General features: G+C 49.7%; 1 protein-coding gene across 1 annotated transcript; it reads left to right on the top strand.

Moving 5' to 3' along the window:
* Nucleotides 1-1,633: 1,633 nt before the first annotated feature.
* Nucleotides 1,634-10,850, top strand: RPL22 (ribosomal protein L22). Its single transcript, NM_213987.2, has 4 exons — nucleotides 1,634-1,669; nucleotides 3,424-3,528; nucleotides 6,330-6,454; nucleotides 10,650-10,850. The coding sequence occupies exons 1-4, from the start codon at nucleotides 1,658-1,660 to the stop codon at nucleotides 10,792-10,794; spliced, it is 387 nt and encodes a 128-aa protein (NP_999152.1). The 5' UTR covers nucleotides 1,634-1,657; the 3' UTR covers nucleotides 10,795-10,850.
* Nucleotides 10,851-13,627: the final 2,777 nt, after the last annotated feature.

The following is a 13,627-nucleotide window of genomic DNA, read 5'->3' as shown; positions in this document are numbered from 1 at the left end:
AAATATTTATTTAGACTCCATAGCAGAGAGAGCGAAAGGGGGGGTGAAGTGACAAGGAATGTTGGGGGTGACAAATTGTTTTTTTCTGTTTTAAGATGGGAGTTTGTTTTGTTTTCCACCCCAGGGCATGTGGAATTCCCCAGGCCACAGATCAGATCCTAGCCACCAACTCAACCTAAGCCACAGCTGCCACAACACCAGACCCTAACCCACTGTGCCATGCCAGGATAAGCTGGGTCCCGGCGCTCCCAAGATACTGCTGATCCTGTTGCACCACAGCAGGAGCTCCAAGATGGGAGATTGTTTTTATTTATTTAAAATTTTTTTGGGGGGGAGTTGCCATCGTGGCTCAGAGGTTAATGAACGCACCCGACTAGCATCCATGAGGACGAGGTTTGATCCCTGGCCTTGCTCAGTGGGTTAAGGATCCGGCGTTGCTGTGAGCTGTGGTCTAGGTCACAGATGTGGCTTGGATCTGCCGCATCTTAGTGTTGCTGTGGCTCTGGTGTAGGCCAGTGGCTGCAGCTCCCATTCGACCCCTAGCCTGGGAACCTCCATATGCTGTGGGTGCGGCCCTAAAAAAAAAAAAAGAAAAAAAGGTCAATTGGCAGAGCAGGCCTGAGAGTAAACCTAGACTGGTCAGCATGGGGTTTCCTCTCATCATTCTAAGCCAGGATTTGGCCTCTGCTAGGTGACTACATGCAGCTAGGTACTGTGGTGCAGGGTGTGTGTAACTGAGTGAACAACGCAGGACCCTAGAATGTAACTGGTAAGGACACGAGGGGATGAGAGTGGGTGAAAACAGCCAGTGCGTGGACTGTGGGTCTGGGGATGAAGACCCTTGCCACTCGACTTTGGTCCATGGATCAGCAGCAGCAGCATCTCAGGCTTTGGAGAAATACAGAATCTCAGGCCCCTATGAGATTTGGAGAAATACAGAACCTCAGGCCCATATGATCCATTGTACTGGCATCTGCAATTTATGGAGATTCCCAGGTGATTCAAGTTCAAATGCCACTTTGAGAAATGCTGGCAGAAGAATTTTTGGAACCAGGAAACTGGAAGGCATGAGCTGGAAAGCTAGGAGGTGGTGACTGGAGGGCGGGCAGCTTGAATCTGAGACTGTGGAGAGTGTACCTGACTACAGCAAAAAGGATCAGGGCAGCGAGACAGCCCGGGGAACCACCTTCCAGGTTGGGCACTTTAGGAAGAAGCCAAGTGATCTTGGGCATTGGGACTCCAGGGCCAGAAGGGCCTCACCTCCCCAAGCTAGTAGGTTCGACTCCCACCCCACTAGCTGTTAATTTATGCTTTACTGGATCTCCTTCTTTCCGTTTTCTTCCTAAGACTTTCACAGTAGAGCAAGCCCCTTTATTTCTTTTTGGGCTCATCTAGGCTGGCACCCCCCCCCCCCTCCGATCCTTCGCAGTGGGACAGGCCACTTCCCTCCCCCCGTAATCCTCCCGGCGGGGGAGAGGACGGGTTTTGCATTCAGGCAAAAATCATCGCTCCCCGAGCGTACGGAACAGGACGAGATGGTGAGGAGCGAGGGGCGTGGCAGAGCGATTGATACGGCCTGAGTCCTGCGTGCTCTGCGCGCTGCGGCTCTTTGCGTCTGCGTGATTCGCTCAACTCCCTTTCTGCCTCTGCTGCCGCCATGGCGCCTGTGGTTAGTATGGCTCCGCGTGAGGCCTTGGCTCTGGGGAAGGCACGTGGGCCTCGCCAGCCTGGCCCCTGCCTGGCTCGCGCCGGCCGGCGCTCTGCAGCGTCCTGCCGGGGCCGGGCCGGCACATCTGCTGGAGCGGGCCGGCGCGGCCGAGGGGTCCCGCACGTTGTGGGCGGAGAAGGCCGCGGCCCGAGGCCCGAGAGGGAGTCCCGGGGCTCCGGGAGATCGCGGCTTGGGCCCCTACCTGCGGCCCGTGGGAAGCTGGGGGTCCGAGGCTGTAGCCTGGGCCGGTCAGCGGTCTTTGGAGTGCGGCCGGCGTGAGGCAGCCAAGGCCTAGGCCTCGTTACCTGGGCTGAAGGCGGGGAAGGAGGGGACCTGCCACCCCCGGCGACCGCGCATCCGGGAAGCCTACAGCCAGGACTCGGGGGCAGGTGGGAGGGTACGGGTCTGGCGGGCCTGTTTTCGGAAAGAGGCTCGGGGCAGGGGACCTCTAGCGTCTCCGGAGGAAGTTAGGTTTTAGGGCGCAGCTCTGTAGACCCTTTTTCGTGTCAGGCGAGGGCCCCGTTCCATTCTCTCTTCGGCTGGGACCGGCTCGTGCGGCGCTCTCATGTCACTCCGGCCGCAGGTCGTTCTCCCAGGTGACTGGGAGAAAGTTTCTCTCTCCTCCTTTGTTGGGACACCTTTGTTAATATTTTCGGCTCACCTCTATCATTCTGCCTGGATGGGCTTTTTGACGCTTTTAGGCGTTTTAAGCTTTAGGTGGAAAACTCGTGAGGGGTATCCAGCCCACTGCGGCCAGGTCGTGTGCCTGCTGATTGTATATTTCCGGGGTTGCGTTTAAGACTGCCCTCTTGATATTAGGAAGACAGATGCTAGAGAAAATAAGTGTTTTTTGGAAGGGAGCTCCGTGTTTGAAAAACGGACCCCGTTGACAAGTTTTCAGTGAAGTTCTTTCAAACAGGAAGGGAGTTAAGATGTGTTCTTGGAAAGGCCTTTTTAGATTCTGAAATGGTTTTTAAAGTGTAAGTACAGAGGCTTCCTTAGATGGTGTTGGAGTTTGTAGAGGGACCAGGTTAATATAAGCTGCTTTGTGAGTATGAAAGGATCTGGAACCTTGGTAGAATGTGCTTACCCGTGGTTTGGAAGGCTCATTCACAGATCAAACTAGTCAAAAGGCCAGAAATTGTTGACCATAGTGTTGTAATTAGAGCCCAAGGGGTAGCTTTACCCTCGTCCTGACTGGGGAAGATGCACTGCTAAGCTGTGTGGATCTGGCTGCTGATTCTGAGAAGGTGGATGCGGCAGGGTTAAGGGCATCAGGACTCTAGTCTGGAGAGTTAGGGCAAGGACTGATTCAAATTAAAGTTGTTGCAGGCATGCCTGTGCTGTGATGAGCGAATAAAAGGAGTGTTCCTTGAACCTTTATTTTGGAACTTCTAGGGCAAGTAAAAGGAAACGTTCATTTTACTGTCCTTCCTAAGCTAGCAGACCTTGATACTCATATATATTGGGGGGCTGGAAAGTGTAAATGGGTCAAGAGTGCTGGAGTAACTTCCCCTTCCGGAGGGCTCGACCCTAGGCTTGCACAGCAGCACCTTTGAGCATTCGACCTCCTCCACTCTGGGGCAGAGCTCAATTCTGGACTCAGAGCTATAGTTTTTGTGTTTGTACAACTCTGGTGGTTTTGCTTCTGTTAATTTTTTTTTTTTGGACTGGTTATGCCCTTCATCTCTGTTTTCATTTGTATACTTTTTTAGAAAAAGCTTGTGGCGAAGGGGGGCAAAAAAAAGAAGCAGGTTCTCAAGTTCACTCTTGATTGCACGCACCCAGTGGAAGATGGAATCATGGATGCGGCCAATTTTGTAAGTTATCCCCTTGACGTCATCACCCTGGACAGTAATGAACCCTTAGAGCTTTTGCGAGGAAAGCCTACTGGAGGATGTTTGTTTGCAGGATCAGCCTGCTCTGGTTCTGGCTCTCCCGGACCGGAACTCCGGAGCTTGGGCTGGTTCTGTTTTTCAGCCTCGCTCACTCACTCTCTGTGTCTCCTGGTTTTGAAGAGTGAAGGAGATGCCTTGGAGCCGGGCAGTGCCAGAGAACTGCCTCGTCTGCTTCTTCACTTTACCAAAGTGGTTTACCTAACATTTACTGGGAAGCAGGTAGACTCCCTTGGATCTAGCATCTCCTTTGCAGGAACTCTGGGTCTTGGTCCTCAGGGACAAGGGGCTACCTGTGCCCTGGACCTGACTGACTGACTTTGGGGCACCGGATAGATGGCAGCATCTCCTCCAGCGTTACTTTATTAAGCATCAGAGCTTCAGTGTTGATATTAAAACATCCTGCTTGCTAACTTGTTATTGGAGCTTGGTTTTTTCCCAAACCTAGCTCCTTACTGAATTTTCTTTTTTTTTTTTTTAGGACCACACCTTGGGCTTATGGAAGTTCCCAGGCTAGAGGTCCATTTGGAGCTGCGCTGCTGGGCTACACCACAGCCGCAGCAACACAGGATCCCAGCCAAGTCTGCCGCCTACACCACAGCTTACAGCAACGCCAGATCCTTAACCCCCTGAGCAAGGCCAGGAATCAAACCTGCATCCTGTGGATACTAGTCAGATTTGCAGCCCCCCGAACCACAATGGAAACTCCTCTGTACTGATTTGTTGCCTTCATGTTGGCCCCATTCCCCAGTATTCCTCTGTTTCACATAAATCTAGGACTATGAACGTCGTTGCCACATTCTGACTCTGCAGCTTGGTCTTGGCATTTTACTCTTTGTCTCTCCAGTAGCCCAGCGTGGGGAATTCACAGTTGGGTAGAACCCTGGATTAACATTATCTCTTTCGTCTCCACAAGGTCGGCTGTCGCCAAGATAATACAATTACAAAAAATAAGTAAAGAAATTAAAAGCTTGGCCTATGGCCACTGCGTAACAGTGGAATTCAGGAAGCTTCTAGCTCACTGCCTTCATGTGGGTGCTTTTTGTGTCCCTGTCCTGCCAGAGGTCCCTCAGTTGGCTTCTTAGTTCCTTCTCTATTCAGTGACTTCTTTTCTCTGTGGCCTCTTGTCCTGCTGAGTCTTTGTGGCTCCTTCTAGTTTGTGTCTGGGGTGGCCCTGTTCTGGCGTCATCCCCGCCCCCGCCGCCTCCTGACTTCTGTGAATGTGACCGTTTTCCTTGTAGATGCCTCCGTAGGGTAGGAAACAATTATGCAAGAAGCAGAAATCAGGATTTTTGTCCCAATCACTCTACCCTACTGTCAGTTAACATACTGTGCATTGGAGCTTTTAAATAAAGGACTGTAGTGGAGTTCCCGCTGTGGCTCAGTGGGGTTACGACTCTTGACTAGTATCCATGAGGATGTGGGTTCGATCCCTGGCCTCACTCCGTGGGTTAAGGATCTGGCATTGCCGTGAGCTGTGGTGTAGGCTGGCAGCTGCAGCTTCCATTCAGCCTCTAGCCTGGGAACTTCCACATGTAGCCCTAAAAAACCAAACCAAACCAAACCAAACAAACCAAAACAAACCAAAAAATAGAGGAGCACAGGGGTTTGGACCTGAAAGGGACTTCATATCATTGCAGTAGCCCCCCGCCTTCCCCCCAAAAAGAGTCCTTTTTTTTTTTTTTTTTTTTTTTTTTGTCTTTTTGCCATTTTCTTGGGCCGCTTTCGAGGCATATGGAGGTTCCTAGGCTAGGGGTCGAATTGGAGCTGTAGCCACCGGCCTACACCAGAGCCACAGCAATGCAGGATCCGAGCCGCGTCTGCAACCTACACCACAGCTCACGGCAACGCCGGATTGTTAACCCACTGAGCAAGGGCAGGGATCGAACCTGCAACCGCATGGTTCCTAGTCGGATTTGTTAACCACTGCGCCACGACGGGAACTCCAGAGTCCTCTTTTTTGGTCGAAGATCCATGTAGCCCACAGAGGTGAAGGACCAGCCTAGGCTTCCACTGGGGTTTGCCCAGAGTCCGTCTCTAGTCTCCTGGGCTGCTGTCCCTTCTACTGTTGGGTGATGGTGCACATGGCCCCTCAGCAGATCTGGAATTGTTTTGGTTACCACTGCGTTTTTTTTTCCTTCTGCCCGATTGGAGACCTCATTTCTCTGCTCACTTGAAGACAGTGCTTTATGCTTCTCAGGGCCATAAGTTGCCTGAGACTTGCCTGGATCTTGTAAGTTTGGGGCTGGGTTTCCTGTTTTTTTTTTTTTTTTTTTTTTTGCTTGCTTTTTAGGGCCACACCCGCAGCATATGAAGGTTCCCAGGCTGGGGGTCTAATTGGAGCTACAGCTGCCGGCCTACACTACAGCCAGAGCAACGCGGATCGTTCACTGAGTGAGGCCAGGGATCGAACCCTCAACTTCATGGTTCCTCGTTGGATTCGTTTGCCATGGGCCTTGACGGGAAATCCAAGTCTACTCTGTCCTTCACCCACGAGTCAGCCTTCTGTGGCGTTGGGGTGCCTTTGAGCGCACACGGAAGGAGTCGCGCATGGCTCCTGGCGCGTCTGTGGGCAGTTGCTTAGTGCCGTCTTCTGATTGCAGTTCCTGGATTCAGGCCTTTTGCCGATAGCTAAAGATAAGACCGAACAGTTAAAGAACTGAAATACTCTGCTGGCGAGGAGGGCGAGCCGGCCTCTCTGATGGATCATTTGTTGATTTCTACAGGAACAGTTTCTTCAGGAAAGAATCAAAGTGAATGGGAAAGCTGGAAACCTCGGAGGAGGGGTTGTAACAATCGAGAGAAGCAAAAGCAAGATCACTGTAACTTCCGAGGTGCCTTTTTCCAAAAGGTATGGGAGAGAGAGGCGTGTTGGTTGCCTGCGTCCTGGCCCTGGTTCCCGCTCCCACCGGCCAGGAGGGTTGTTCCCTGTAGCCTCCTGTGCTTTGTGGTTGCGTCTGCCACCTCCTGAAGCATGTCCGGTGGGAGGAGGCACTGAGTGGATGAATGACTCCATGAACGGATGTCGTTACGGTTGGTAAAAGCTTTCACCTTCTGGCGCAGTGAATTAAGCATTGGGCGTTGCCAGTGCAGTGGCTCAGGTCGCGGTTGTCACAGAGCTTCAACCCTTGGCCCAGGAATGGCCACGTGGGGTGGGCATGGCCAAAGAAGCATTCAACTTCTGGTGGTTTTTTTACCTTTTTTTTGGTTTGTTTTTTTAGGGGCCGTACCCGTGGCATATGGAGGTTCCCCAGGCTAGGGGTCTAATCGGAGCTGCAGCTGCCAGCCTGCGCCACAGCCACAGCAGCGCCAGACCCGAGCCTTGTCTGCGACCCACACCCCAGCTCACGGCAACGCCGGATCCTTAGCCCACTGAGCGAGGCCAGGGGTCCTCATGGACACTAGTTGGGTTCGTTTCCACTGCGCCACCGTGGGAACGTCAGCATTTTATTTTTCAAAGGTTAACGGGTTTCAGGCTGTACAGATGCTCAGGCTGGCTTAGACTGTATTCTCAGAAGTGAAGATGTTGCTTTCTTTGCCTCTAGACCATGTTAAAGAGCTTTCACTTTTCCAATTCTATGTTGTTTTTTGCCGCTAAAGGCTGCTGCAGTTAGATGAGGAATCTGAAATCTCAGTTTAGACTGAAGCCGCTCCATTTAATTCCTGTGGGCCAGTTTTTCCTTACGTCACAGACAGCAGTTCGCTGGCCCTGCTGTGTTTGTTTTGTTTTGAGGTTAAAACACTTTTTTTTTTAAAATTTTTTTTATTATTATTATTATTTTTGTTGTTGTTGCTGTTGTTGTTGTTGTTGCTATTTCTTGGGCCGCTCCCGCGGCATATGGAGGTTCCCAGGCTAGGGGTCGAATCGGAGCTGCAGCCACCAGCCTACGCCAGAGCCACAGCAACGCGGGATCCGAGCCGCGTCTGCAACCTACACCACAGCTCACGGCAACGCCGGATCGTTAACCCACTGAGCAAGGGCAGGGACTGAACCCGCAACGTCATGGTTCCTAGTCGGATTCGTTAACCACTGCGCCACGACGGGAACTCCTAAAACACTTTTTAAGTCACTGAAGTTGGTTATGGTTAAGCCTTTGCTTTTATTTTTATTTTTATTTTTATTTTTATTTTTATTTTATTTTTTGCTATTTCTTGGGCCGCTCCTGTGGCATATGGAGGTTCCCAGGCTAGGGGTTGAATCGGAGCTGCAGCCACCGGCCTACACCAGAGCCACAGCAACGCGGGATCCGAGCCGCGTCTGCAACCTACACCACAGCTCACGGCAACGCCGGATCCTTAACCCACTGAGCAAGTGCAGGGACTGAACCCGCAACCTCATGGTTCCCAGTCGGATTCGTTAACCACTGCGCCACGACGGGAACTCCCTGCTTTTATTTTTAACTGAATCAGTCAAGAGATGACTTTAAGGTTAAGCGGACTGCTCCCCTTCCCTCTGGCTGAGCTGTTTTATGTGAGGAAAGACAGTTTGGTAGAGTGACAGGGGGACAACGAGAGGGCTTCCAAGGTGGAGGTGGGCTGCCCCCCCCCCCAGTGGAGGGGCTTTCACACAGCCTGCAGGAAGAGTCTAGTCTTTTTTTTTTTTTGGTTATGCCCTTGGCATGTGGAAGCTCCTGGCCAAGCGTTGAACCTGGACCACAGCAGTGACAACACCGGGTCCTTAACCTGCTGCCCTACAAGAGAGCTCCTCAGCTTTGCTAAAACTTCCACCAGCATTCTGTTATGAAAATACTTGAGCCACCGAAACTTAGGAATTAACCCCCGCAGCTGAATACAACGTAGTAGAAATAATAAATGTGGAAAAAAAAGAATACTTTTTATTTTTTTATTATTTTATTATACTTATTTGTTTTTTGTCTTTTTGCCATTTCTTGTCCCCTCCCGCTGCATATAGAGGTTCCCAGGCTAGGGGTCTAATCGGAGCTGTAGCTGCCGGCCTGCGCCAGAGCCACAGCAACGTGGGATCTGAGCTGCGTCTGCGACCTACACCACAGCTCACGGCAATGCTGGATCCTTAACCCAGTGAGCAAGGGCAGGGATCGAACCCACAACCTCATGGTTCTTAGTCGGATTCGTTAACCACTGCGTCATGACGGGAACTCCAGGAAAAAAAGAATACTTTTTAGATGAAATGGACCAAATTGATTTATTTTTATGTAGGGAAAACTGGATAGAATTGAACTGACATCTTCACATCTTTGTGAAGGTTGCTCTGTTGGCGTAAGTAATACAGTTGAACAGTGTTCATTTCTTTTTCTTTTTCCTTTTTTTTTTTTTTTTTTTTTTTTGGTCTTTTTGCCTTTCCTAGGGCTGCTTCCCACAGCACATGGAGGTTCCTAGGCTAGGGGTCTAATCTGAGCTGTAGACACCGGCCTATGGCAGAGGCACAGCCGTGTCTGCAACCTACACCACAGCTCACAGGCAATGCTAGATCCTTGACCCACTGAGCGAGACCAGGGATCGAGCCTGCAACCTCATGGTTCCTAGTTGGATTTGTAACTGCTGCATCATGATGGGAACTCCCGAACAGTATTCATTTCTTGGTGGTGTTGAGTTTGTTGGTTTGTTAATAACATTTGGGTCCTTGCTCATGTGCCAGTGTTAGCTCACGCATCTCATTTAGTCCTGGTACCAGTCTGAAGCTACGTTAAGTGTCATGGGTCCTACTTTATAGAAGGAGAAACGGAGGTCTGGAAAGGTTAGTTTGCCCAGAGGTGGCCTTGCTTGGTCTTCTCTTTTCTCTGTGGCTTTGGGAAGATGCCAGAGTTAAGTAAACCTCAGGGCCTCGTAAGCAAACAGGTGAGAGATGAAACAGGAAAGTCCATCACTGCCCTCAGGTGACAGCTTTGTGACTGCCATGTGCCATGGTGACTGCTCACTGCTCCTCCAGGCCGACACAGTGGTTGGGCAGAAGGAATAGAGATGCCAGGTGCTCTTACTGCTGAGCTGGCATCTGGGCAGCTGCAAGAGGGAGCTGGGAGGGGAGCCTCAAAGAAGGAGTTCGGGGAGTTGCCTGGTGGCCTAGTGGTTAAGGATCTGGTGTGGCCACAGCTGTGGCTCGATTCGGTCCCTGGCTAGGGAATTTCTACAGGTGTGGTCATCGAAAGAGGAGATTTGAATCCCTCAGGTGATATGGGAAATATTGGGAGCCTGTAAGAAACCTCACCTTCTCCATAAAAGGTATAAGATCGGTGCTTATTTGTCAGGCACCACCCTCATCTCTTTCTCCGTTGGTTGCTGAGCCATTTTACAAGTGATGGCTGTTGAGAGGACAGCAGTCGCATCTTAATCTCTTTGTATTTTTTGGCCAGTTTAGATGAAATATGGCTGATGTTTATTCTCATTAGAACATTGGTTGTGTATGTTTGCCGTATCTTTGGCTTTTGTTTTTTTTTAAGGGCCAAACCCACGACTTATGGAAGTTCTCAGGCTAGGGGTCATATTGGAGCTGCAGCTGCCGGCCTATGCCACAGCCGGGGCAATACCAGATCCGACCCACGTCTTCCACGTACACCACCGCTCACAGCAATGTGGATCCTTAGCCTACTGAGTGAGGTCAGGGATCGAACCCATGTCCTCATGGATGCTAGTTGGATTCTTTACTGCTGAGCCACAGCAGGAACTCTGGCATTTTGAACCATGGGAAAACACCTTGAATTGTAATGATACACATATATTTTTTTGGTCTCTTTTAGGGCCACACCCGCAGCATATGGAGGTTCCCAGGCTAGGGGTCTGATTGGAGCTGTAGTTGCGGGCCTACACCACAGCCACAGCAACACAGGATCCGAGCCGCATCTGCAACCTACACCACAGCTCATGGCGACGCTGGATCCTTAACCCATTGAGCGAGGCCGGGATCGAACCTGCAACTTCATGGCTCCTAGTTGGATTTGTTTCTGCTGCGCCATGACGGGAGCTCCTGAACTGTAATGATTTTGAATGCACAGGTTTTGTAGGCGTTGCAGTGTGCCAGAATGTAAGAAGGCCTTGTGTCTAGTGGAGTCTCAAGTGTCCTTTCTCTGCAGGTATTTGAAATATCTCACCAAAAAGTATTTGAAGAAGAATAACCTACGTGACTGGTTACGTGTCGTTGCTAACAGCAAAGAGAGCTATGAATTACGCTACTTCCAGATTAATCAGGATGAAGAGGAGGAGGAAGATGAGGATTGAAATTCCTTTATCTGTAACATTTTGTATGAGTTCTTGAATAAAAGTAAGGAATCAAATGGTGGTTTTCCTTGTGTTTCTACAGTGCAAACTGAGCAGAACATGGAAAGCTCAGTAAAAGGCTTCACTCGGGCTGTACCTCACTTATCCCTGCAGTTGTTTTTGCTCCAAGATGGCAGTGCTTGTGGTAGAAATGCCGCAGTGGAAGGGGACGACTCCTTCGAGGAACTGAGAGCTCTTTGACCTTGAGCAGGTGGACAGATGTGATGGTGTGCATGCAGTCACGTTTTACAGGAAACAGGCTTGAGTCAGTCTCATCTGGTGCTTTTCTCAAAGATTCAGGAATGCAAACGTGGGAACTTCAGATTAACTCAAAGCAGAACCAGCGACTTGTGTCTGAGGTTCTTTTCGGGAAGGTGGCAGTGTTGATAAAAGAATTCAGGGTTTCGGGGGCATTTGTCTTTTTATTTTTTGATGACAAATTACCCAGTTACTATGTATGTTAACCTTTTTTCTTCCTGTAGAAATAAAATGTGGCTCTTTGTTGTTAGCGCGCGTTTCGTGACACCCCAGGAAGGGTCTGGAGAGTGACTGTGAAAGCCTTAGGTGTTCAGTCAAAGTCTACAATATGCTGATGTGTAAATAATCTTTGTTTCGAAGTCTTGGCACCAAACTGTCGCATTGACCCCAGCAGAGGGCGCCAGAGATGAGGAGTAGTGGAGCTTCCAGAGGGGGACTCGGGTTCTCCGGGATTGGCGGCAGAATTCTTGGATGCCCAGACCTCTGGAATCCTTTTGTGGCAGGTGAAGGAGAGCTTGGGAGTCAGAAGGAACATGTTGAGATGCCCAGGGAGTAGTGGCTTCCACACCATTTCGGCCTTTTTTGTTTTTTTTTGCTGCACCCGTGGTCAGGGATCAAATCCGAGATGCAGCGGTGACTCAAGCCGCTGCAGTGACAGTGCTGGATCTTGTAACCTGCTTCACCACACGGGAGCTCCAGGCCACAGCTGGGCTTAATGCCAGTGTCAAAAGGCTCTCTACAAGCTGACATTAAGCAGAACCAAACTGAAGGTGAAGTTCCTGGGGGCTTCTGGGGCTTCTGTTGCCATGTGTGTGGAGGCTGGAGACCAGTGGAAAATTACCAAGGAGGCTGTAAAGATACTAATTGTAGCTGATAGAAAATCCCAAGAGTGACTTTGGGAAGAGACTCGGATGCCTTTTGGTGCCCTTCTCAACAGTTCTGCGTTGTCTTAAGATGATGGTGTATCAAATTCATGTTTTTCAAGAGCTTCCCTACAGCTGATTTCCACACCTGAAATTCTCGTGCTCTTGCTAGTTGCATAGCTGGAAATGAAATGTTTTCAGTCGTATCTTGGCTCCAATTTGACATGTGATGCCCTTTGGATTGAATTTAATGTGTTGAGGCTTTGCAATTTCATCTGTGGTAAAGGCTCTAGCATTTTCTATTTCTATGCAAATTTCTTGAAGCAGAATTGTTGGCATATTTCTTTTGCCTTCAGAGAAGGCAGGGTTTCTTTCACTTCCAACGGAGGCATCAGTTGCTCTTGGGCGCTGCCCCTTCCTGTGATGAGTTAACTCTGTAGCAAGTTCGTGACTTGGTTTTTCACATTTTACTCCTGGCATTGATGTTCCCCTGTAGTAATTCTTAGGTTGGTTGTGAAAACTTAACCCTGGGCTGAAATTACCATATAAGTTTTTTTTAAATTACTCCCAGATTTTAAAACTTGTAACAAAATTGAAACTCCATGGTTTTTCTATGCTTTTTTGAACTCTTGTAATTGAGTTTGGATCACGCTTTATATTAAAGTGGCTAACACATGGCTACTATTCCTGTGCAAGGCTTTTTTTTTTTTTTTTTTTTTTTTTTAAAGCATTGGCATGTTAATCTATTTAGCAACAAAAATGTGGTTGTTTGTCCTCAGCTGATTAATTGCTGTACCAAAAATGACCTTGGGCTTCAAGAATGTGTGTCTTTTGTTCTCATTTTCTTCACCTAAGTTTATTCCTCAGGGAGGTTCTGAGTGGCCGAAACTGAACTCCATAGAGAATTTCTTCAGATCCAGAGCCTGGAGAATAACTTTGCAAACTGATGACTGTGTCCGATGGGGGATGAAGTACATGCATCCATGATACCAGCTGAGCCGGAACCACACTTTAGATCAATTTCCTTTTGATCTGTCTTGCCTCATGACTCACCTGCCTGATCCAGGCCCAGGAGCAGATTGGGTCATGGAGAGTTTCAAGCTGAGATTGAAGTTCACGGACCTAGCCAAGTGGGAAGTTGGGACAGTCTGGTTCTCAGCCGACGCCACACGACTGCACCCCGGGGTTGACCAGCACTCTCTCATCCAAAGGTGTAATGTTGCTGCTTTCCTTTCAGAAACCTCAGCAAACCCCTTCTGTGGCTCTTTGAGTGCAGGTGTACTCTTGTGGCCAGTGTCATCCTCCTAGCCCTTCAGGAAGAGCCATGTGTTGAAATAGATGAGTCCTAGCTGGTCGGTGGGGCCAGCCCGGAGGGGTTCAGAAACACGCGTGTCACAAACAGGAGGAGAGGTTTGGTCACATCAAAGGTATTTAAAGGCATCTGGTCACAATTCTAGAATGTTTTAGGGTATTTAAACCTCATCCTTTTTAGGGGTCACTTGATTTCTTGGAAGGTGAGCAGGATCCCCATAAGGTGCTCATGGTCCCCTGGTCAGTCACCGAGCCCCTCAGTGCAGCCAGGAGGCCGGCTTTGGCAGCCTGTTTCCATCTTCCTGCCTGGTCCTTCCACTGACTTATCACCAAGCTTCTCAAAGCTCTAAGTGGAGTCCTAT

This window comes from Sus scrofa, chromosome 6 (genome assembly GCF_054392235.1).
Source record: "Sus scrofa isolate SSC_HxYL_T2T_F1_AM1 chromosome 6, Sscrofa_HxYL_maternal_Yorkshire_Landrace_v2.0, whole genome shotgun sequence".
Taxonomy (NCBI): domain Eukaryota; kingdom Metazoa; phylum Chordata; class Mammalia; order Artiodactyla; family Suidae; genus Sus; species Sus scrofa.
This window is presented reverse-complemented; position numbering and strand designations above follow the sequence as displayed.